The sequence below is a fragment of the Nerophis ophidion genome, linkage group LG02, assembly GCF_033978795.1.
Source record: "Nerophis ophidion isolate RoL-2023_Sa linkage group LG02, RoL_Noph_v1.0, whole genome shotgun sequence".
NCBI classification, from domain to species: domain Eukaryota; kingdom Metazoa; phylum Chordata; class Actinopteri; order Syngnathiformes; family Syngnathidae; genus Nerophis; species Nerophis ophidion.
In genome coordinates this window covers 58,996,736-59,023,097 of record NC_084612.1, presented here as the reverse complement: position 1 = coordinate 59,023,097, position 26,362 = coordinate 58,996,736, and the positions used below count along the sequence as shown (strand labels likewise).

The following is a 26,362-nucleotide window of genomic DNA, read 5'->3' as shown; positions in this document are numbered from 1 at the left end:
TAAATCCACCCGTCCATTTTTCTGTGACGTCACATAGTGACGCTAATACAAACAAACATGGTGGATAGCACAGCTAGATATAGCAACATTAGCTCGGATTCAGACTCGGATTTCAGCAGTTTAAGCAATTCAACAGATTACGCATGTATTGAAACGGATGGTTGGAGTGTGGAGCCAGATAGCGAAAACGAAATTAAAGAAGAAACTGAAGCTATTGAGCGATTAGCTATTGACGCTATTCGGCGATCGCCTTCTAACCAACGATTGCATCTTTTGACCACTGGAGCAAGTGTTTGTTTGGCATTAAATGTGGGTGGAGGGAAAGGCTGGATGCAACAATAGCTACAAATGTACATACAGCTAGCCTAAATAGCATGTTAGTATCATAGCACATAAGTCAATAACATGAACAAAACTCACCTTTGTGATTTCTTTGATTTTATCGTTGGAAATGCATCTGCTTTGAGTTTCGCAGGATATCTACACATTCTTGCCATTTCTGCCATGTTAGCATCGATTAGCATGCCGTGCTAATCGATGCACACCCCACGTAAGACAACTTGAATCCGTCCCTGATCGTGTTGTTACACCCTCCGACAACTCACCGACGAGGCATGATGTCTCAAAGGTACGGAAAACAGTCAAAAAAACGGAAAATAACAGAGCTGATTTGACTTGTGTGTGTAATGTGTTTGAGAATAAGGTGGATTGCTTCCTGTTGTGACGTCACGGGTAAAAGGTCATTGCTCCGACAGCGAACATTTGAAAGGCGTTTAAATTGCCAATTTCACCCTTTTAGAGTTCGGAAATCGGTAAAAAAAACATATGGTCTTTTTTCTGCAACATCAAGGTATATAATGACGCTTACATAGGTCTGGTGATAATGTTCCTCTTTAAGCTATTCGGCCACAATACCCAACAATATGTTTGGAGGAGAAAAGGTGAGGCCTTTAATCCCAGGAACACCACAGCTACCGTCAAGCATGGTGGTGGTAGTATTATGCTCTGGGCCTGTTCTGCTGCCAATGGAACTGGTGCTTTACAGAGAGTAAATGGGACAGTGAAGAAAGAAGGATTACCTCCAAATTCTTCTAGACAACCTAAAAACAATCAGCCCGGAGATCGGGTCTTGGGTATTCCAACAGGACAATGACCCCAAACACATGTCAAAAGTGGTAAAGGAATGGCTAAAAAAGGCTAGAATTAAGGTTTTAGGATGGCTTTCCCTAAGTCTTGACTTAAACGTGTGGACAATGCTAAAGAAACAAGTCCATGTCAGAAAACCCAAAAATTTAGCTGAACCGCACCAATTTTGTCAAGAGGAGTGGTCAAAAATTCAACCAGAAGCTTGTGGATGGCTACCAAAAGTGCCTGATTGCAGTGAAACTTGCCAAGGGACATGTAAGCAAATATTAACATTGCTGTATGTATACTTTTGACCCAGCAGATTTGCTCACATTTTCAGTAGACCCAACACAGTGCAGAAATACACAAATGCAGACAAAAGGCTCATCTATTATCTACCTTTCTTTTATTTTTCAATCAGGGCTAAATTTAAGACCGGTCTCCTTTACATATTTTAAGAAACCACCCCATACTTCCTGAAAACTCACAGAACCACCGTTCAATGTCAGCCTAATTTTCTCCAATTTAAGGAAATAAAGAGTATCTTTAATACAGCGGGTGTGGCGAGAAGGCACGGTTGCCGTCAAATGCAGAACAATGAGTGCTCTAGCCAACAAGGTAATGAATGCCATCAAGTTCTTTTTAGATTTGCTAAGAGAAGATAACAGAGCGGCTACGCCAAATAGTCTGTTTGGACCAGGGATGTCAAAGTCAAATACAGAGTGGGCCAAAATTTTAAACTGAACAAAGCCGCAGGCCAAAGGTTGAACAAATGAACCTTTTAATAGGGACCCACACAAGTTTTTCATTGAATATTGAACAAGCAAAGCTTATATACCTTTTTAGTGATATGCAAAATCGAGTTTCAAATAATAATAATAATAATTAAAAAATATCAATGGCATATCAAATAAAATTTAAATAAAAATTGAATGCCTCCTTTCTATTTGCAGCCTTCTGAGGTAAATATAAAAATAAACGTTGTCCACAGGCTGATAATACATTTGAAGGGACGGCGTGGCGCAGTGGAAGAGTGGCCGTGCGCAACCCGAGGGTCCCTGGTTCAAATCCCACCTAGTACCAACCTCGTCACGTCCGTTGTGTCCTGAGCAAGACACTTCACCCTTGCTCCTGATGGGTGCTGGTTGGCGCCTTGCATGGCAGCTCCCTCCATCAGTGTGTGAATGTGTGTGTGAATGGGTAAATGTGGAAGTAGTGTCAAAGCGCTTTGAGTACCTTGAAGGTAGAAAAGCGCTATACAAGTACAACCCATTTATTATTTATTTGAAAATAAGATAACAATAATGAATGAATCAAACATTCGAGCCTTGAAGTAACAAGAGAAAGTGCATGTATAAATTGTTAATTATTGCTCAGTTTGTTACACTGATTTGCTTGAACAATGAATATGGAACAAGCAATAATTATATAACTTAATAGTGCAAAATCCACAGTCAAAAAACTAACGGAAAAAAAATAAAAGCTCAAATAAATACAATTTAAATAAAACATTTAATGCCTCTTTTCTATTTGCAGCCTTCTGAGGTAAATATCAACATTACATTTTTCCACAGGCTAATAAATCTTAAAATAAAATAATAATGAGATGGGTGGGGTTAGTGGTGGGGGACGGGTTTTGGTGGTAGTCAGTGCTGCAAGGGATTCTGGGTATTTGTTCTGTTGTGTTTATGTTGTGTTACAGTGCGGATGTTCTCCCGAAATGTGTTAGTCATTCTTGTATGGTGTGGGTTCACAGTGTGGCGCATATTTGTAACAGTGTTACAGTTGTTTATACGGCCACCCTCAGTCTGACATGTATGGCCGTTGAGCAAGCATGCATGGCATTCACTTAATTGTGTGTACAAGTCGCATATATTATGTGACTTGGCCGGCACGCTGCAAATTTTGCCCGCGGGCCAGAGTTTGACACCCATGGTTTAGAGGATTTGGTTCGATCTATTTACCAATTACCAAAGACAAAGTATGAAAGTATTAAAAATGTCAGTCATATTACTGCACAGAGATGGGCAAAGTCAGAACATACAGTATGTATTAAGTTAGCTGGAGACTGTTGACACACTTAGCCAATCCGACGTTGGCAAAATAAGATGTATTATCTTGCTTTGGATGAGGCTGGGTCTAGCACACATAGAATGAGCTCTACTTAAATTCTATGTCCAACTCCCCTCAGATAGGGCCACTCCTAAGTCTCCCTCCCAAAGTGACTTTATTGAATTCAGAAACTCAGGGTGAAAATAAAAAATGTTATTGTAAATACATGTAATTGATCCATTTGAGGGTTTGCACGGTGGAGTTGGGTTAGTGCGTCTGCCTCACAATACGAAGGTCCTGAGTAGTTCTGGGTTCAATCCCGGACTCGGGATCTTTCTGTGTGAAGTTTGCATGTTCTCCCAGTGACTGCGTGGGTTCCCTCAGGGTACTCCGGCTTCCTCCAACTTCCAAAGACATGCACCTGTGCAATCTACTAATAAAAGTATCAATCAATCAATCAAACCTGGGGATAGCTTGATTGGCAACACTAAAATAATGTTTTTTGTGTGATGTAGATACTGTTCTTCTGTGATGTAGATACTGGTCTTCTGTGCTGGATATACTGTTCTTGTGTAATGTAGATACTGTTCTTGTGTGATGTAGATACTGTTCTTGTGTGACGTAGATACTGTTCTTCTGTGCTGGATATACTGTTCTTGTGTAATGTCGATACTGTTCTTGTGTGATGTAGATACTGTTCTTCTGTGCTGGATATACTGTTCTTGTGTAATGTAGATACTGTTCTTGTGTGATGTAGATACTGTTCTTGTGTGATGTAGATACTGTTCTTCTGTGCTGGATATACTGGTCTTGTGTAATGTAGATACTGTTCTTGTGTGATGTAGATACTGTTCTTGTGTGATGTAGATACTGTTCTTGTGTGACGTAGATACTGTTCTTCTGTGCTGGATATACTGTTCTTGTGTAATGTAGATACTGTTCTTGTGGGATGTAGATACTGTTCTTGTGTGATGTAGATACTGTTCTTCTGTGCTGGATATACTGGTCTTGTGTAATGTAGATACTGTTCTTGTGTGATGTAGATACTGTTCTTGTGTGACGTAGATACTGTTCTTCTGTGCTGGATATACTGGTCTTGTGTGATGTAGATACTGTTCTTGTGTGACGTAGATACTGTTCTTCTGTGCTGGATATACTGTTCTTGTGTAATGTAGATACTATTCTTGTGTGATGTAGATACTGTTCTTGTGTGATGTAGATACTGTTCTTCTGTGCTGGATATACTGTTCTTGTGTAATGTAGATACTGTTCTTGTGTGATGTAGATACTGTTATTCTGTGATGTAGATACCGTTCTTGTGTAATGTAGATAGTGTTCTTGTGTGGTGTAGATACTGTTCTTCTGTGCTGGATATACTGTTCTTGTGTAATATAGATAGTGTTTTTGTGTGATGTAGATACTGTTCTTCTGTGCTGGACATACTGTTCTTGTGTAATGAAGATACTGTTCTTGTGTGATGTAGATACTGTTCTTGTGTGACATAGATACTGTGCTTCTGTGCTGGATATACTGTTCTTGTGTAATGTAGATACTGTTCTTGTGTGATGTAGATACTGTTCTTGTGTGACGTAGATACTGTTCTTTGTTCTTCTCTGCTGGATATACTGTTCTTGTGTAATGTAGATACTGTTCTTGTGTGATGTAGATACTGTTCTTGTGTGATGTAGATACTGTTCTTCTGTGCTGGATATACTGGTCTTGTGTAATGTAGATACTCTTATTGTGTGATGTAGATACTGTTCTTGTGTGACGTAGATACTGTTCTTGTGTGACGTAGATACTGTTCTTCTGTGCTGGATATACTGTTCTTGTGTAATGTAGATACTGTTCTTGTGTGATGTAGATACTGTTCTTGTGAGATGTAGATACTGTTCTTCTGTGCTGGATATACTGGTCTTTTGTGATGTAGATACTGTTCTTGTGTGATGTAGATACTGTTCTTGTGTGACGTAGATACTGTTCTTCTGTGCTAGATATACTGTTCTTGTGTAATGTAGATACTATTCTTGTGTGATGTAGATACTGTTCTTGTGTGATGTAGATACTGTTCTTCTGTGCTGGATATACTGTTCTTGTGTGATGTAGATACTGTTCTTGTGTGATGTAGATACTGTTCTTGTGTAATGTAGATACTGTTCTTGTGTGATGTAGATACAGTTCGTGTGTGATGTAAATACTGTTGTGTGATGTAGATGTTCTTGTATGATGTAGATACTGTTCTTATGTAATGTAGATACTATCATTGTGTGTTGTAGATACTGTTCTTGTGTGACATAGATACTGTTGTGTGATGAAAATACTGTTCTTCTGTGATGTAGATACTGTTCTTGTGTGATATAGATACTGTTCTTGTGTGATGTAGATACTCTTCTTGTCTGATGTAGATACTGTTCTTGTGTGATGTAGATACTGTTTTTGTGTGATGTAGATACTGTTCTTGTGTGATGTAGATACTGTTCTTGTGTGATGTAGATGCTGTTCTTGTGTGATGTATAAATTCTGCTAAAACTCTGCTATGCAAAGCAAAACCCATTTATCAACAACACCAAGGAACGCTGCTGGCTTCGCTGGGCTCGAGATCATCTAAGATGGACTGATGCAAACTGGAAAGGTGCTCTGTGGTCTGACGAGTCCACATTTCAAATTATACTTAGACCCGGTGGACGTGGTGTCCTCCAGAACAAAGAGGAAAATAACCATCCGGATTGTTGTAGGCGCGAAGTTCAAAAGCCAGCATCTGTGATGGTATGGGGGTGTATTAGTGCCCAAGGCATGGGTAACTTACACATCTGTGAAGGCACCATTAATGCTGAATGGTCCATACAGGTTTTGGAGCAACATATGTTGTCATCCAAGCAACGTTATCGTGAACACCCCTGCTTATTTCAGCAAGATAATGCCAAGCCACGTGTTACAACAGCGTGGTTTCATAGTAAAAGAGTGCGGGTACTTTCCTGGCCCACCTGCAGTCCAGACCTGTCTCCCATCGAAAATTTGTGGCGCATTATGGAGCGTAAAATACGACAGCGGAGACCCCGGACTGTTGAACGACTAAATCTTTATATAAAACAAGAATGGGAAAGAATTCCACTTTCAAAGTTTCAGCAATTAATTTCCTCAGTTCCCAAACGTTTATTGAGTGTTGTTAAAAGAAAATGTGATGTAACACAGTGGTGAACATGCCCTTTCCCAACTACTTTGGCACGTTTTGCAGCCATGAATTTCTAAGTTAATTATTATTTGAAAAAAAAAAAAATTTTTTATGAGTTTGAACATCAAATATATTGTCTTTATAGTGCATTTAATTGAATATGGGTTGAAAAGGATTTGTAAATCATTGTACTCCGTTTATATTTACATCCAACACAATTTCCCAACTCATATGGAAACGGGGTTTGAAAATACTGTTCTTGTGCGATGTAGATGTGCTCGTGGGATGTAGATACTGTTCTTCGGTGATGTAGATATGTTTTTATGTGATGTAGATACTATTCTTGTATGATATAGATGTTCGGGTGTGACGTAGATACTGTTATGTGATGCAGATACTGTTCTTATGTGATGTAGACACTGTTCTTGTATGATGTAGGTGTTCTGGTGGCATGTAGATAATGTCCTTGTGTGATGTAAATACTGTTCCTGTGCGTCTTGCCATTGTGGTTATGACAAATGATCAAAGATGGCATGAAGAGTGTTAGCATCAATGGTTGTAGTTACTTCATTGAGAGACAATAGGTGACAAGATGTTTAGCGTGGTGTCAACCACGTGCTGCTGCACCACTATTGTCTCCACTCGGGGGGTGTTGCTGCTTGGGTTTGTCGATCATGTGTTTGTTTGTATCGTGTGTGTGTGTGTATGTGTGTGTGTGTGTGTGTGTGTGTGTGTGTGTGTGTGTGTGTTTGTGTGTGTGTGTGTGCAGGAGAAAGGCGGCACAGACGGCTGATGGTAATTCCATGGTGTGTCCCTGGGGATGTTTGATGGATTAATGCTAAGCAGTTCCCTCCATCCAAGCACCACCTGATCCTGGAGTCTGGTGGCCCACATGTAAAAGGCTGCAGTAATGCTGAGCTAAGCTACTTCTGCACCCCCCCCCCCCCCCCCACACACACCCCATCCCTCCCTCCCCGCGCCTCTGTGTCTTCCTCACCACTTTCCCATCTTCATCTCCATCCCGTCTGATGCTTCCTCCGTCCTGTCCGCCTCCTCGTCTCCTTCTTCATCTCCCGTCTTTGTCCGCCAGGTCATTTTCCATGAGGGTGTAAATGAGCTTTTTCCTCAGGCAAACAAGATGCCTCGCTCCTTTCTGGTGAAGCAGCCCAAGGTTCACGAGTCCTGGCCGTGCAACTATTACCAGGATTCCTGCTCCGTGACGCATGCCATCACTGACTCTACCTCCGACCTCAATGTCCGACTCAGCGATAATGGTGAGTGGGCTTCCACTTCTTCAGCACCACTTTATTTATCGCAACATGACAACACAAGAGATCATTCACACACATGTCTTCTATTTCATGTTTCTTTTTTTTCACAGCCTTTGTCAAACCAGTCAAACACATGTTCAACTTATTGAAGACACCGAGTGGCTATTTTATATTCTATTTTTAAAATAGAATATAAAGTTGCCCCCAATTCTTACTTTTTCTATAATTTTCGTACATTAAACAAATGATCTAAAGAGTTTGTACGATTAAATTTTCTTGACCCATTCAAACCAGAATGAAAAAATTCAGCTCATTTAAAAATTCCAGGCTTTGTGTTTTTTAACATTGAAAATATTTCAGTTTTATTCTGGGATTGTAATTTGTCTTACTTTAAAAACTCCCATAGAAATTCTAGCATTCTGTTAAATAATTACATATCTTTCACCTTAAAAATTTTGGATAAAATTATCGCGCTTTGTTTAAAATTGTTTTACCCATTTTCCTCCTTAAAAATTGTGGATAAAATTCTCAAATTCTTTTAAAAACTTACCCATTTCCACCTTAAAAATTGTGGATAAAATTCTCGCATTCTGTTTAAAAAAATCCACATTTTACACCTTGGAAATTGTGGATACAATTTTCGCATTCTGTTTAGAAATTACACATTTTCCACCTTAAAAAATGTGGATAAAATTCTCACTCTGTTTAAAAATTACACATGTTTCACCTTGAAATATCCCACTGAAATTCCTTCATCCTGTAAAAAAAAATTACACATTTTTCACCTTAAAATTTCCCACTGAAATTCCTGCAATTTGTTAAAGAAATGCACATTTTCCACCTTAAAATTTTCCATTTAAATTCTTACACATTATGAATTTCTAATTTGACATTAAACAAATGATCTTTGATCTTAAGAGTTTGTACAATTACAATTTCTTGACCCATTCAAACCAGGATGAAAAAATTCAGCCCATTTAAGAAGTCCAGGTTTCTGTTTTTTAATATTGAACATATTAAAAATGTTTTCTTTGGAATTTTATTTTTTTTTACTTTAAAAACTACCATTGAAATTCTAGAATTCTGTTTAACAATTGCACGTTTTTCACCTAAAAATTCTAGCGGAAATTGTAGCATTGTGTTGAGAAATTACACATTTTCCCCCCTTAAAAATTTGGGACCAAATTCTCGCATTCTGTTTAAAAATTACACATTTTCCACCTTAAAATTTCCCACTGAAATTCCTAGATCCTGTAAAAAAAATACAAATTTTCCACCTTAAAATTTTTCCACTAAAATTCCTACAATTTGTTAAAGAAATGCAAATTTTTCACCTTAAAATGTTCCATTTAAATTCTTACACTTTAAGAATTTCTAATTTGACAATAAACAAATGATCTTTGATCATAAGAGTTTGTACAATTACAATTTATTGACCCATTTAAACCGGGATGAAAAAAATTCAGCTTATTTAAGAATTCCAGGTTCCTGTTTTTTTAACATTGAAAATATTTCAGTTTGTTTTTTGGAATTTTAATATTTCTTTTACTTTAAAAATTACCTTTGAAATTCTAGCATTCTGTTAAACACTTGCACATTTTTCACCTTAATAATTGTGGATAAAATTCTCTAATTCTGTTTAAAAATGACACATTTTCCACCTTAAAATTTCCCACTGAAATTCCTACAACCTGTTAAAGATTTGTACATTTTGCACCTTAAAATTTTCCACTGAAATTCTCTCACTTTCAGAATTAAAAATTTTCCACCATAAAAATTGTTATTGAAATTTTCGTATTCTGTTTAACAAATTACACATTTTACGCCTTAAAATTTCCCATTGAAATTCCAGCATTATGTTTAATATTTGGACATTTTTCACCTTAAAATTTCCCTTTAAAATTCTCGCGTTCTGTTCAACTTTTTAACTTAATTACATTTTACAGTTTAACATTTCCCACTGAAATTACAGCATTTTGTTTGATAAATTACACAATTTCCACAATAAAATTTTCCATAGAAATTCTTGCAATCCGTTTAGTAATTACATTTTCCAATTTAAAATGTGTTTATTTTCATTTAAAACACCTACATACTGTTATAGAATTAAAAATTTCCACATTAAAATTTCCCATTGAAATCCTCACATTCTGTTTAAAATTTGCAAATTTTCTGCCTTTCATATTGTAGTTCAAATTCTCACATTCTGTTTAACAATTGAAGGATTTCAAATTTTCCCCCTTAAAATTTTTGTACTGCATTTTTAGAATTCTGTTTGACAATTACACATTTTCCACCTTTAAATTTCCCTTTGAAATTACAACATTCTGTTTAACAAATTACACATTTTTCAGCTTAAAATTTCCCATTGAAATTCTCACATTCTGTTCAATAATTATATTTTCCACCTTTAAATGTCCCATTGAAATTCTTTCCCCATGTTAAAATAATTGTATATTTACCACCTTAAAATGTTCCATTGACATTCTTGAACTTTCAGAAATTAAAATGTTCCAGCTTAAATGTTCTTATTGAAATTTTTGCATTCTGTTTAACAAATTATACAGTTTTCACCTCAAAATTTCCCATTGAAAATCTTGCATTCTGTTTAATAATTACATTTTCCATTTTAAAATTTCATATTGAAATACCTACGTACTGTTAAAGGATTACACATTTCCACCTTAAAATTTCCCATTGAAATCCTCGCAATCTGTTTAAAATTTGCACATTTTCTGCCTTTCACATTCTGTTTAACAATTCTTGCACTTCAAATGTTCCACCTTAATATTTCCCTTTGAAAGTCTAGTATTCTGTTAAACAAATACACATGTTCCACCTTAAGAATTGTAGAAAAAATTCTCACATTCTGTTTAAAAATTACACCATTCATTTTCTACTGAAAATTTCCAATTGAAATTCTCGCATTCTGTTTAAAATGTGCACATTTTCTGGCCTTTCATATTGTAGTTCAAATTATTGCATTCTGTTTAACAAGTGTACATTTTCTACCTTAAAAATTTCCATTGAAATTCTTGCAGTATTAGAATTTCAAATGTTCCACCTTAAAATTACTCGTTGAAATTTTTGCAATCTGTTTAACAATTGCACATTTTCCAACTTCAAATTTTCCATTAAAATTCCTACATTCTGTTTGAAAATTACACATTTTATGTTGTAAAATTTCCCAATTAGATTCCAGCAATTCCAACAAATTGCAAATGTTCACCTTAAAAGTTCTCGTTGAATTTCCTAACATCCTGTTTAGCAAATGCACATTCTCGCATTTGGTATAAAATTTAATTACACATTTTCCGCTTTAAAATTTCCCATAGAAATTTTCACCTTCTGTTTAAAATTTGCGCATTTTGCGCCTTTAAAATTGTAGTGGAAATGTTCACATTCTGTCTACCAATTACACATTTTCCACCTTAAAATTTTCCATTGAAACTCCCACATTCTATTTAAAAAAATACACATTTTGTGCTGTACAATTTCCCATTGAAATTCTAGCATTCTGTACAAAAAAATACACATCTTCACCTTGTAATTTCCCATTAAAATTCTTGCATTTTGTTTAACAAATTTTTCAACTTCAAAATTTCCTATTGAAATACCTATATACCGTTAAAGAATTGCACATGTCCACCTTAAAAATTTCCCATTGAAATTCTCGCCTTCTGTTTAAAATTTGCGTATTTTCCACATAAAATTTCCATTAAAATCCCGACATCCTGGCAAACAATTACACATTTTCCACCTCAAAATTTCCCTTTGGAATTTTCGCAGCCTGTTCAGAATTGCAAACTTTCTTCTTAAAATTTCCATTAAAATTCCGACATCCTGGCAAACAATTACAAATTTTCCACCTCAAAATTTCCATTTGAAATTTTTGCAGCCTGTTCAGAATTGCAAACTTTCCACCTAAAATTTCCATTAAAATTCCGACATCCTGGCAAAGAATTACCAATCACCCATTTTCCACCTCAAAATTTCCCTTTGAAATTTTCGCAGCCTGTTCAGAATTGCAAACTTTCCACCTAAAATTTCCATTAAAATTCCCACATCCTGGCAAACAATTACACATTTTCCACCTCAAAATTTCCCTTTGAAATTTTCGCAGCCTGTTCAGAATTGCAAACTTTCCACCTAAAAGTTCCATTAAAATTCCGACATCCTGGCAAACAATTACACTTTTTCCACCTTAAAAACAATCATTTTGAAATTCCGGCATTCTCTTGAATAATGGCACAGTTTTCCCTTTTAAAAATGATTTAGATAGATAGATAGATAGATAGATAGATAGATAGATGGATAGATAGATAGATAGATAGATAGATAGATAGATAGATAGATAGATGGATAGATAGATAGATATATAGATAGATGGATAGATAGATGGATAGTACTTTATTGATTCCTTCAGGAAAATTAAAATTCCAGCAGCAATGTACAGAGTTGAGGTCAATTTAAAAAGTAAAAAGTAAATAATGGGGGTATAAATAGCAAAAAAATTGAAAATTATTACAATAGGAATAAAAATAAAAAGCAACAATGGGTATAAAAACATAATAGTAAAATAAGAATATAACAAGAGAAACTAGGCAGTAGTGGCCATGTTATGAGAAAGTATTGCACTGTTATTGTTGGTGTTATTAGGATTATGCCGGCCACAAAAGCAGTCTGAATGGCACGGATTTAACAGAACGTTGTCCTTAGAAGGTGCCCTTGAATACCATCCCCCCCAACCCCCCACCCCTCCATCTGATCCCGCAGGATGTTGCATCGCCGCAGGGAGTAGGATTGCAGCAACACAATCCATTTGTGATGGAACAGGCTATATAGGGGACAGGTATTGAGTGTCGGAGCAACACAACATTTTTGTGTTGTTTGACTTTGGCTGAGGACATCTGAGGAAATTCATACTTTGATTTGGAAGATTTGTCTCCCTAACCCCCCCCAACTCATGTTTTGTCCCCCGGATTCAGGCTGCCAGCTGTCTTGTCTTTGTTTTGGCAGTGTGTGTGTGTGTGTGTGTGTGTGTGTTGTGTGTGTTCAATAAAACCACACTGCTGTCCAAATCAGACCCCCATCTGTCTAACCCTCACAAACACCAGCCCTGCACCCCCCCCCCCCCCACCTGTCACTCAACCCGCCCCCCAACCCCCATCATTAGCATACCCCCTAAAAAATGCCACAGATGGGCAAGGAGCTGATTGCAACGATTCAGCGACTAGAAGGATTTGCTCGGACGGAGACGCTGATGTGCTTGAAAGGTTTAAAGCAGGGGTGTCAAACTAATTTTGGATCGTGGGCCACGTGGAGAAAAAAACTACTCCCAAGTGGGCCGCATTGGTAAAATCATGCCACGATAATTTAAAAATAAAGACAACTTCAGATTGAATTATTTGTTTAAAAATGTACGTTGTTGTTGATGTTGTTGTTTTTTTTTATTGTATTCTGTTTTTATTTACCATTTACACAACGTGCAAACTTCACCGGTTTTGGGTTTTGTATATTGCAAATGTCTGTTTAAAGCAAAAATTGGTTGTGTATTTGTCCTGTTGTGCATTTGAGTGCGAAGGGCGACACGGCAGTGCGGCTGGATCAAAGGAGACGTCGGAGAGGCTTTGCTAAACAAAAAGCTGCTTAATTGCAAGCGAGTGTCATTACACGGGACTGCAGTTCCTGGAGGAGGTCAAGTCAAAAAATGAGGCACTCCTAACTTGGAGGATCCGAACCACAGTCTTATATTCCTTCTTTCTCCGTCTGGGTGTGCGTTCATTTCGGAGAGTACAACCTGACCATGTAAAGAGATGTTCATATATATCCGTTCATCCATCTTTTTCCGCTTATCAGAGGTTGGGTTGCAACGATTCAGCGACTAGAAGGATTTGCTCGGACGGAGACGCTGATGTGCTTGAAAGGTTTAAAGCAGGGGTGTCAAACTAATTTTGGATCGTGGGCCACGTGGAGAAAAAAAATACTCCCAAGTGGGCCGCGTTGGTAAAATCATGCCACGATAATTTAAAAATAAAGACAACTTCAGATTGAATTCTTTGTTTAAAAATGTACGTTGTTGTTGATGTTGCTTTTTTTTTTACACTTACATGTTACGGTTAATACTATTCTATCTTTCTTTGTTCGTATTTACACTTTCTGAATAAAATATGTAATAATGTTCTTCAGTCTACTTATTGGTGATAACTTTCAATCTATCAAGATAAAAAAATAATATCAAAATCAAATTACAGGATGTTATTTAGTTGTGCTCATTTTCCTCGACTGGTGCACTATCATATGGTTTATGTTTTTTTTTACATATGTAGCCTTATCGACAAAGATACAAAGAACTGCTATTCTGACATCTAGTGGACACATTAATACAGCAGTTTCTTTCATTCAAAAATTTCGGCTCAATATTATACTTAGCAACCTCATCTCGCGGGCCGTATGTTTGACACCCCTGGTTTAAAGTATTATTTTATTTTTCAACGAGCACATTAAAAATGTAGAGCGTTTAAAAGTAAGACGCACAGGAGTGTGTGTGCAGGGCCCCTCCTAAATTAGGGCCCGAAGCAAGATTTTATTTGTACCCCCCTCCTATAATACCATTTTTCACTCTTTTTTTTTTAATGTGGGCTCAGGAACACTTCAGAAAACCACTGTCATTAACTACAGTCGGTCACTACATCTGTTAGTGCAAATTAAAACTCTTACTCTGCAAAGCGAAAGCCATTTATCAACAACACCCAGAAACACTTTGCTGGGTTCCAGCTCATCTAAGATGGACTGATGCAAAGTGGAAAAGTGCTCTGTGGTCTGACGAGTCCACATCTCAAATTGTTTTTAGACACTGTAGACGTTATGTACTCCGGATCTAAGAGGAAAAGAACCATTCGGACCGTCATAGACGCAAAGTTGAAAAGCCAAGGTGTATTAGTGCCTAAGGCATGGGTAATTTACACATCTGTGAAGCTACCATTAATGCTGAAAGGTACATACACGTTTTGGAGCAACATATGTTGCCATCCAAGCAACGTTAACATGGACGCCCCTGCTTATTTCAGCAAGACAATGCCAAGCCACATTCTGCACATATTGCAACAGCATGGCTTCATAGTAATAGAGTGCGGGTATTAAACCGACCTGCCTGTTGTCCAGACCAGTCTCCCATTGAAAATGTGTGAAGCCTAAAATACCACAACTGAGACCCCAGACTGTTGAACAACTTAAGCTGAACATCCAGCAAAAATGGAAAATAATTCCAACTGAAAAGCTTCAAAATTGTGTCTCCTCTGTTCCCAAACATTTACTGAGTGTTGTTAAAAGGAAAGGCCATGTAACACAGCGGTTAAAATGCCCCTGTGACAACTTTTTTGCAATGTTTGCTGCCATTAAATTCTAACTTAATTATTATTTGGGGAAACAAATGAAGCTTTTAAGTTGGAACATAAAACATCTTGTCTTTGCAGTCTATTCAATTGAATATAAGTTGAAAAGGATTTGCAAATCATCGTATTCTGTTTTTATTTACCATTTACACAACATGCCAACTTCACCGGTTTTGGGTTTTGTATATTGCAAATGTCTGTTTAAAGCGAAAATTGGTTGTGTATTTGTCCTGTTGTGCATTTGAGTGCGAAGGGCGACAGAGCAGTGCGGCTGGATCAAAGGAGACGTCGGAGAGGCTTTGCTAAACAAAAAGCTGCTTTATTGCAAGCGAGTGTCATTACACAGGACTGCAGTTCCTGGAGGAGGTCAAGTCAAAAAATGAGGCACTCCTAACTTGGAGGATCCAAACCACAGTCTTATATTCCTTCTTTTTCTGTCTGGGTGTGTGTTTATTCTGGAGAGTACAACCTGACCATGTAAAGAGATGTGCATATATATCCGTTCATCCATCTTTTGCCGCTTATCAGAGGTTGGGTTGCAGGGCCAGCAGCTTAAGCAGAGAAGCCCAGACTTCCCTCTCCCCAGGCACTTGGTCCAGCCCCTCTCGGGGGATCCCGAGGCGTTCCCAGGCCAGCCGGGAGACATAGTCTTCCCAACGTGTCCTGGGTCTTCCCCGTGGCCTCCTACCTGTCGGACGTGCCCGAAACACCTCCCTAGGGAGGCGTTCGGGGGGCATCCTGACCAGATGGCCGAACCAACTCATCTGGCTTCTCTCCGTGTGGAGGAGCAGCGGCTTTAGATTGAGTTCCTCCCGGATGACCGATCTTCTCACCCTATCTCTAAGGGAGAGACCCGCCACCCGGCGGAGGAAACTCATTTCGGCCGCTTGTACCCGTGATCTTGTCCTTTCGGTCATAACCCAAAGCTCATGACCATAGGTGAGGATGGAAAAGTAGATTGACCGGTAAATTTAGAGCTTTGCCTTCCGGCTCAGCTCCTTCGTCACCACAACGGATCGATACAGCGTCCGCAATACTGAAGACGCCGCACCGATCCACCTGTCAATCTCACAATCCACTCTTTCCTCACTCGTGAACAAGAATCCAAGGTACTTGAACTCCTCCACTTGGGGCAAGATCTCCTTCCCAACCCGGAAATGGCACTCCACCCCTTTTCGGGGCGAGAACCATGGACTCGGACTTGGAGGTGCTGATTTCTGTTTAAGTGACCGGAAAACAACCTCTGTATGTTGCAACTTAAATGTCGACATGCAGATAGACATAGAGTCTCTCCTCCAGGATAGAGCTATCACTTTTGCATCCCGGAGTCTGAATTTATTGCCTCTTCTTGTGAGAGAGCTAACCCAGTCCAACTAAGGCTCCTTGATTTATTATGGACTCAACCATTATTTACTTCAACCTGGTGGTTTGCTTTCTCCAAGTTGAATATAAACATTCACCGTATGGAGAACATAATGAGTTAATTAATTCACTTCATTACTATGCAGCGTTAAAAAAGATCTTGGTGGTGGAAGCAGTCGGGGGGAAACGGTACAGAATAAAAGCGCAAGGTGACACGTGAATGTGAACCCCCCCTCAAAGACAAGGTGGATCGATGTGGAGCCAAATGACTGCTCTCTGCAGAGTCAGCACTTTCACTTTGACTTATTTGTTCAGCCACGGCCGCTGTTTTGAGCCGTGAAGAGCACTCGTTACAGTCGCAGGATGCACTGATGGACCACTCATGAATATTTAAGTCCGTCTCTCACAAGAGCTTCCTGTATTGCAGGGGTTTCCAAATTACATTTTTTTAATCCATCCATCCATCCATCCATTATCTACCGCTTATTCCCTTTTGGGATCGCGGGGGGCGCTGGCGCCTATCTCAGCTACAATCGGGCGGAAGGCGGGGTACACCCTGGACAAGTCACCACCTCATAATATAATTAATTGCTTAATCATTCAGTCAATTATTAAATACAATTTTTCAAAATTCAAATTATTATTTCACAATTCATTCAATTATTTAATGAAGATGTGGGCCAGTGCTTCATGGTTTTCATCCGTCAAACTCAGCCATCAAAGTCAGTGGGAGGGGCTAACAGGAGTGTAGTCCTTTGATTGGTCTGAAGCCAGGAAGATGGCAAGTTAAAGTTAAAGTACCAATGATTGTCACACACACACTAGGTGTGGCAAAATTATTCTCTGCATTTGACCCATCACCCTTGATCACCTCCTGGGAGGTGAGGGGAGCAGTGGGCAGCAGCGGTGGCCACGCCCGGGAATCATTTTTGGTGATTTAACCCCCAATTCCAACCTTTGATGCTGAGTACCAAGCAGGGAGGTAATGGGTCCAATTTTTATAGTCTTTAGTATGACTCGGCCGGGGTTTGAACTCACAACCTCTCCAAAAGAAAGATAAACTCGTACTTTTTGGGGAGTTTCTGGTAGATATTTTAGAGCAGGGGTGTCAAACTCATTTTAGCTCACGGGTAAAATCATGGCATGATAACATAAAAATACGACGGCAACTTCACATTGTTTTCTTTGTTTTACTTCGGCCCGAAATAAAACGAGCACATTCTAAAAATAGGACATATCACAAATAATCCTCTTCAATCAATCAATCAACCAATCAATCAATCAATCAATCAATGTTTATTTACAAGTTTCTCAAAGGGCTGCACAAGCCGTAACGACATCCTCGGTTCAGATCCCACATAAGGGCAAGGAAAAACTCACAACCCAGTGGGATGTCAACGAGAATGACTGTGAGAAACCTTGGAGAAGACCGCAGATGTGGGTCTCCCCCCCACTCTCCCAAGAAGACCGGATGCAATGGACGTTGAGTGGGTCTCGCATAATATTGTCAAAGTCCAGTCCATAGTGGATCTAACATAATAGTGAGAGTCCAGTCCATAGTGGATCTAACATAATAGTGAGAGTCCAGTCCATAGTGGATCTAACATAATAGTGTAAGAGTCCAGTCCATAGTGGATCTAACATAATAGTGAGAGTCCAGCCCCCAGATAGACACTATATATGATTATTCTTAAAATGGAAATTTGCCGACACTGATATCCCCCTGTCTCTGCTTCGTCTGCATCACGACACTCGATGTTCTGGACACAAACACTGATACGACACGACTCACAATCCAAGATTGCGAGTTGTCCCTTTGCACGGATAGAAAAGTACAACTTCAGCGCAATTGATAATAACTATAGCAACGGCCTTTAAGCATAGGAGTTGTGTGATAACTTACACATAATTATTGTAACAGTGTGACGTTCATATTTTGTCAATATCCAGTGTTTTATCCTTCACAGTTAATATTGTAAATCCCACGTTCTTTATTTCCGTGTACATTCTGGGTGTGTCATTCAGTAAAAGACACACCCTTTTTTAAGGTGGTCTGTCATAACATATTCAACTTTCAATCAGACATTAATGTGAGGTTTTGCATGAGTTTTCCTAAAAAACAGACACATTTTCTTTCTCTAAATTTGGCCCAGGCCTGAATTAAACTGTGACTCTCACGCTGGGAGTGAACAAAATACAAAATAAATACTAAATAAAAACTCAAATACCTCATTTGTCATTTCCACTTATTCATCCTGTGCTAACTCAACAAAGCATACAAACTGCAGGTAGAAACCGTTCAAAAGAGTTGAGTTACTTTCTGCCTTCCATGCATCACACGGTGATGCATGGAAGGCAGAAAGTAAAGTAAAATCTGTGCATTGTGTGAACAATTTTAACAAACCAAACATACGTTTCAGAGACTGACAGTATTGTTGTAAATTTCACAGTTACCTTCGTTAAATGTTCTCTTATAACTATTTCTCATATTCTATTGTCCTCATTTACAAACTGCATGTACAGTATGTTGTTTGGACACATTTTTTCATTTTATGAAATCATATTCAGAATATTTACGTTGCTTTTTTCTATCAATAAAATAATTGAAAATATTATATACTATGCAATGATTACCATGAATTGATTAACGTGGACCCCGACTTAAACAAGTTGAAAAACTTACTCGGGTGTTACCATTTAGTGGTCAATTGTACGAATATGTACTGTACTGTGCAATCTACTAATAAAAGTTTCAATCAATCAATCAAATTATTTTCATGGGTCATAATTATAATAGGACAATTATTTGCGCCGAGATATTATTTAGTTAAGTTAAAAAAATATCAGTTGACATTATCCTATTCCCTACAATAGAGTTGTTAGAGTTTACACATTTTGAGGAAAAATTGTTAACTGTTAATTTACAGTTTTCTTTTTTACACAATGTTGTTTAAATTAATATACAGAAATATCGGGTATTGTTATCGATTAACGGGTGTAAAGGTCTGGAAATTATCAGTTGTCTAAATTGGTTAAAATTTCTATTTTTGTGCATCCCTGATGCAAATAAAGCCTATATATATATATATATATATATATATATATATATATATATATATATATATATATATATATATATATATATATATATATATATATATATTTTTTTTAGGTTAGGCAATTTCTCCAGAATTTAGCCGGCATTTTTGTTTTTTTAATTTTTTGTATATTTTTTCATTGTTGCGGAAAAAGTCGCAATGTTTTAAGACTTTTCTTTTTTTTTCCCAAAAACTTTGAATCAAATTGTGGTTTGATGAATTTGTTATCAATGTTTTAAGTGTTTTCTGTAAATTCAACCTCAAAAAAAGATTTCCAATTGAATGTGAGGGTGAATGTTGTCTGTCTATCTGTGTTGGCCAGGGTGTACTCCGCCTTCCGCTCGATTGTAGCTGAGATAGGCGCCAGCGCCCCCTGCTACCCCAAAAGGGAATAAGTGGTAGAAAATGGATGGATGGATGGATGTTTTACTCATTTTTTCCCGCACAGACTTAAAATAGACAGCAGATGGCAGTAGTTAAAGTTAAAGCACCAATGATTGTCACACACACACACACACACACACACACACCAGGTGTGGTGAAATTTGTCCTTTGCATTTGACCCATCACCCTTGATCACCCCCTGGGAGGTGAGGGGAGCAGTGGGCAGCAGCGGTGCCGCGCCCGGGAATCATTTATGGTGATTTAACCCCCAATTCCCACCCTTAGTAGGGCACATAATTGGAGTTCATTGTCACATTGCTGCCCCCCGGGCGACCGGTGAAATGGATGTCGAGTGGACCTAGTTAATAGTGTGAGAGTCCACTCCATAGTGGATCTAACATAATAATGAGAGTCCAGTCCGTAGTGGATTTAACATAATAGTGAGAGTCCAGTCCATAGTGGGCCAGCAAGGGATCACCTTGTGTGGAGACAAGTCAGAAGCACAGAGACGTCATCAACTGATGCACAGATGAGTGGTCCACCCCGGGTCCCGACTTTGAACAGCTAGCGCCTCATCTGTGGTCACCAATCTGGCCTGCCGGACATTCCCAAATCATTTTTTTTAGATCTTTAAGATGGAAAATGTAGCTACCTTTATGATGTACAGTGACACTTTCACATAATTGTAAGTCTTGGACTACACAAAGTGTTTCAATGGTTGGAATATGCGCTTTTGCATGATATACTAATTACTATGGTAATCTAATTAGTTACTATTGTAACCTAATGAGTTACTATGGTAATCTAAGTCACAGCAGCTGAGACGAGGCACCAAGCAGAGTGGGTGGGGAGCGTTCCCACAGAGTGTTTGCAGAGCGGCCAGCCTGGAATGTGGGTGTCAGGGACAGACGTGGAAGGGGATTACTACAACAAAGTCCTAAAGCTTAGTTATATATCAGATGTATCAGATTGTAGGTGGGTTTTTTTTTTTTAGTCTTCACGTTCATATTTCGCTGTTTGTTGCATTTTTGTTGCATTTCACTTGATTGTAAAATATGTGGATGGAGAGGGTGTTTGACGTTCATATGTTGACAATATTCAGTGTTTTATCGTTCATAGTTAATATTGTAAATGCCACATTTTTTATTTTCATGTACATTCTGGGTGTATTATTCAGTAAAAATTTTTTAAAAATTCCATTCCGTTTTTAGCATTCAATCAGACATTATTGTGAGGTTTTGTATTATTGTTCCTAAAAATCAGATATACCGGCCCCCAGACAGATTTTTTTCCTCTAAATTTGGCCCCTGAGTCGAAATGATTGCCCAGGCCTGGATTAGGGTTACCCCAAAAAAATCACTTTAAACCCTTCCATTCATCCATTTTCTACCGCTTATTCCCTTTGAGGTCGCGGGGGGCGCTGGTGCCTTCCTCAGCTGCAACTGGGAGGAAGACGGGGTACACCCTGGACAAGTCGCCACCTCATCACTTTAAACCATGGGTGTCAAACTCTGGCCTGCCGGTATTATACAGCGGCGGCGCCGCTCTAACACCACATTCACCACTAATACTCATACATGCCAACCCTCCCGATTTCCCAAACTCCCAAATTTCAGTGCTCCTCCCGAAAATCTCCCAGCGTAACCAGTCTCTCGAATTTCTCCCCATTTCCACCCGGATGACAATATTGGGGGCGTGCCTTAATGGCACTGCCTTTAGCGTCCTCTACAACCTGTCGTCTCGTCCTCTTTTTCTACATAGAAATAGCGTGCCAATCCAGTCACATAATATATGCGGCTTTTACACACACACACACACACACACACACACACACGCACGCACACAAGTGAATGCAAGCATACTTGTTCAACAGCCATACAGGTCACACTGAGGGTGGCCGTTTAAACAACTTTAACAATCTTACAAATATGCACCACACTGTGAACCCACACCAAACAAGAATAACAAACACATTTCGGGAGAACATCCGCACCGTAACACAACATAAACACAGCAGAACAAATAGCCAGAACCCTTTGCAGCACTAACTCTTCTGGGACGCTACAATATACCCGCCCCCCCCAAGCAATAATTAACGATTTACTCATGCACTTTCTCTTGCTACTTCAAGGCTTGAATGTTTGATTCATTCATTATTGTTATTTTATTTGCAAATGTATTATTAGCCCGTGGAAAAGGTTTATTTTGATATTTACCTCAGAGGGCTGCAAATAGAAAAGAGGCATTCAATTTTTATTTAAATTTTATTTGATATGCCATTGATATTTTTTGATTATTATCATTTTTATTTAAAATTTGATTTTGCATTTCACTATAAAGTTATATGAGCCTTGCTTGTTTAATATTCAATGCAAAACTTGTTTGGGTCCCTATTAAAAGGTTAATTTGTTCAACCTTGGCCCGCGGCTTTGTTGGGTTTTTAATTTTGGCCCACTCTGTATTTGAGTTTGACACCCCTGCTTTAAACCTTCATAACAAATTTTAAAAAACTTACAAGTAATGTTATTGAAAAAAGATCTTGCAACTTTTTGAAAAAGCTGCCATAAAATCAAAACATTTTGGGCCGAAAACATTTAAAAAAAAAAGTAAGCGAAATCCAAGTTTCGAAAAACACTGTTTTTGTGTTGATGATTTACCGTATTTTCTTGAATTTCCGCCGTGGCGCTAATTCATTTAAAACCTCTTCTCACTCCTGCGCTTACCAAAGGCATGCGGTAAAAGTAAGCATGCACCAATTATTTTAAAACCTCTTCTCACTCCGGCACTTACCAAAGGTATGCAGTAAAAATTTGAGTGTGATGTAAGCTTGGACCTTAAATCCTACTGAATAGCTCTTAATCTTCTTCCCTTTATGTGATATCAAATTACCGGTATTGAAATCAGCCTCCTCTATTTTGAAAATGATGACAGGGGAAGTGTCACTCGTGACGTCACAAGTTTGACCAGGCGGTAATACTAAGCATGCGCTAATTATTTTGGGAAGCGAGTAGTCCAAGGCAGGCGCATACTGTATGCCCTGCGGCAATTCAAGGAAATACGGTATACTGCAAATGTTGCTAACGATCTCATACCAAGTAAATACAGGGCCTGTATTGCCGATATCAACAGAGGTGGGTAGTAACGCGTTACATCTACTTGAGTAACTTTTGGGATAAATTGTACTCCTAAGAGTAGTTTTTATGCAACATACTTTTACTTTTGCTTGAGTATATTTATAGAGAAGAAACGCTACTTTTACTCCGTTCCATTTATCTACATTCAGCTCGCTACTCGCTACTTTTGCTCAATCAACCTGTTAATGCACGCTTTGTTTGTTTTGATTTTGTCAGACACGCATTCAAAGTAGGATGTACGCATGCCTACGTTTCACCAATCACATGCAGTCACTGGTGACGTTGGACCAATCAAACAGAGCCAGGCGGTCACATGACCATCACACGTCGAATCCGACTTAAAAAGTTGAAAAACTTATTGGGGTGTTACCATATAGTGGTCAATTGTACGGAATATGTACTGTACTGTGAAATCTACTAATAAAAGTTTCAATCAATCAATCAAAAGTGTAAAGGAAAAAAGACACTTTTTATTTCAACCGTACTTCCCGTCAAAAGCCTAAAGACTGATCGCACAGTTCCTGTCTTCGCAATAAAAGTGCCGCTCCATCGCGCCCGCGCTAACAAAATAATAGTCACCGAAAGCCAGCGAAAAAAAGCTAGCAAGCTACGGAGTTTGCTGCCAATGTATTTCTTATAAAGTGTATAAAAACGAATATGGAACCTGGACAAATAAGATGCCAAAAACCAACGACTTTCATTTGGTATTAGACAGGAAGGAGGAACTTTTTTTCTCCTCCATTTGAAAACGTGGACGTTATCAGCACAAAAATTCCAATCAATGCAAGTCATCAGAATCAGGTAACACACCAACTTATATTCTTGTCTTCATGAAAGATAGGAATCTATATGTTAAACATGCATGTATATTCATTAAAACACCTTTAACATGTCAACAAAAACGGCAAAATAAATGAATATAAATTATATACTGTATACATAAATGTATGTATACGTATATATATATATATACATATATGTATATGTGTGTATATATATATATATACATATACATATATGTATATGTGTGTATGTATATATATATATATATATATATATATATATATGATATGTGTGTGTATGTATATATGAGGTAGATCACCTCGACTTGGTCATTTATTAAGTAATTGAATAACTTTGAAAAACTTATTGGGGTGTTACCATTTAGTGGTCAATTGTACGGAATATGTACTGTATTGTGCAATCTACTAATAAAAGTTTCAATCAATCAATCAATGCCTACTGAGCCTATGGTGCTGTTAAGTTATTGTGGCTCAATTTGCCTTATTTTTTTCATTTTAATGTATTATTATTTAATATATATATTATTGTTTTAGTTGCTTAAGAGATATTCCTGGCTCTGAATTTGCTCATTGCTATTTTTATGTTTTTGTGCAATATTTGTTGCCGTAATCAGTTTACTCATCAGTTACTCAGTACTTGAGTAGTTTTTTCACAACATACTTTTTACTTTTACTCAAGTAAATATTTGGGTGACTACTCCTTACTTTTACTTGAGTAATAAATCTCTAAAGTAACAGTACTCTTACTTGAGTACAATTTCTGGCTACTCTACCCACCTCTGGATACCAACACTTTTTATTTTCCCCCAGGCTACATCCGTGATTACATCATCCCATCCGTGATGCAGAACACAAAGAAGTCCAAGCAGGCGTCTTCGTGTTTACAAGAATGCATCGGCGGAAGCAGCGGGGACGAGTTCTCCGACCACGACACGGACGATCCAGACAGTCCGGGGTCCAGCACCGGCACAGTCGAGTTGGACTGTAGCGGCGCAGAGTTGGAGGCCAGCATCATCAATGCCTTCCTCGTGTCGGACGGACGCGCCCGCCAGAGACGACGGCGCAAAGAGGCGATCGCCGAGGGCGCCGGGTCAGCGGGGCGCGGTCCCCGACCCAAAACCAAAGGCCGCCACGCGTGCGGCGAGTGCGGCAAATCATACGCCACGTCGTCCAACCTGAGCCGACACAAGCAGACTCACCGCAGCCTGGACAGCCAGCAGGCCAGGGAGTGTCCCACCTGCCACAAGGTCTACGTGTCCATGCCGGCCCTGGCCATGCACATGCTGACCCACGACCTCAAGCACGCGTGCGACGTGTGCGGAAAAGCCTTCAGCCGGCCCTGGCTGCTGCAGGGTCACATGCGCTCGCACACGGGAGAGAAGCCCTTCGCCTGCGCCCACTGCGGCAAAGCCTTCGCCGACCGCTCCAACCTCCGCGCTCACATGCAGACGCACTCGCCAGCCAAGCACTACTCGTGTCAGCGCTGCTGCAAAAGCTTCGCACTCAAATCCTACTTAAACAAGCACTGTGAGTCCGCCTGCTTCCGAGGACCCCAAGCAGAGGATGACTGCAACTGACTGACAAGAACTCGTCCTGCACAGACGAGAACTGCCAATACTGCCATTGGTACTGCAGTACAGGCTCCTCAGGCGTATCACATGCATGCATCCTTTCAAGCAATAACACAAGTCGATAATAATCATTTTTACCTAACTCGCTATTTATTAACGGAACAATCATTTGTTTGTGTATTTATTTTCTTATTTATTGCTATTTATTATTAAATGGATATCTTCTTTCAGAGCCATGATTTGTTGGGAAGAAAAGCTGTAATAAATGCAGGGTTAAATTCCTTCTCTCTGGTCGGACTGGTGACGACAATAAAGATGATGAAAATGAACACTTGCTTTTGTTGAAGTATTACTGTAGTATACTACTACTATGAGTAATATTTACTAATACTTGGTTACTCTTGAAAATGGATACGTCTATTCTAATCCATTCTTAATGAACTCTGTACTTTTGGTGTTGTTGTTTTTATGATGTTACAGTCAAACCAGATGCTTTCTCCAGAGTCAACGGCCCTACCGCAGAAGATGGCACTCCCGAGACCATCATTTTGTGGCACGGGTGATGGGAGCCCTCCTGTGGGAAGTGGAGATAAGGGTGTCCAAGGCAGCCACTAATTCCCAGGTGCCCAAGAAGTGTTCTGCTGATAAAATGTTTGTTCCAGCCTGGCTGAGGTCTGAGGTCCTTCAGTGGGGACACACACCTAAGGTCTCCCTTTGAGGTGCACTCGTTTCGTCATTGCTCAGAGGTTCTGGTGGTCTTCAAGGAACCCCAATGTCAAGGAGTTTGTCACCGCCTTTTCCGTCTGCGTCAGAAACAAGGCTTCTAATCACCTATCTGTAGGCCTAAGCTGGCTCACTTCATTGCCGTACCCAATTTGCCGTCATCTTTGGAGACAGCCAAGCTGCTGGTGAGGCATGTCTTCCAAATCCATGGCATTTCATCAGACGTGGTTGTCAACAGGGGGCCTCAGTTTTTGTCCCGGGGCTGGAAAGTGG

General features: G+C 39.0%; 1 protein-coding gene across 1 annotated transcript; it reads left to right on the top strand.

Moving 5' to 3' along the window:
- Positions 1-7,343: 7,343 nt before the first annotated feature.
- On the top strand, positions 7,344-25,695 carry LOC133535066 (transcriptional repressor scratch 2-like). Its single transcript, XM_061874503.1, has 2 exons — positions 7,344-7,623; positions 24,606-25,695. Exons 1-2 carry the CDS (start codon positions 7,488-7,490, stop codon positions 25,370-25,372), a joined length of 903 nt encoding a protein of 300 aa, XP_061730487.1. The 5' UTR covers positions 7,344-7,487; the 3' UTR covers positions 25,373-25,695.
- Positions 25,696-26,362: the final 667 nt, after the last annotated feature.

Coding starts and splice junctions, on each gene's coding strand:
- LOC133535066 (XM_061874503.1), top strand. CDS start 7,488: ATGCCTCGCTCCTTTCTGGTGAAGCAGCCCAAGGTTCACGAGTCCTGG. Junction 7,624..24,605: donor TGTCCGACTCAGCGATAATG/GTGAGTGGGCTT, acceptor ATTTTCCCCCAG/GCTACATCCGTGATTACATC.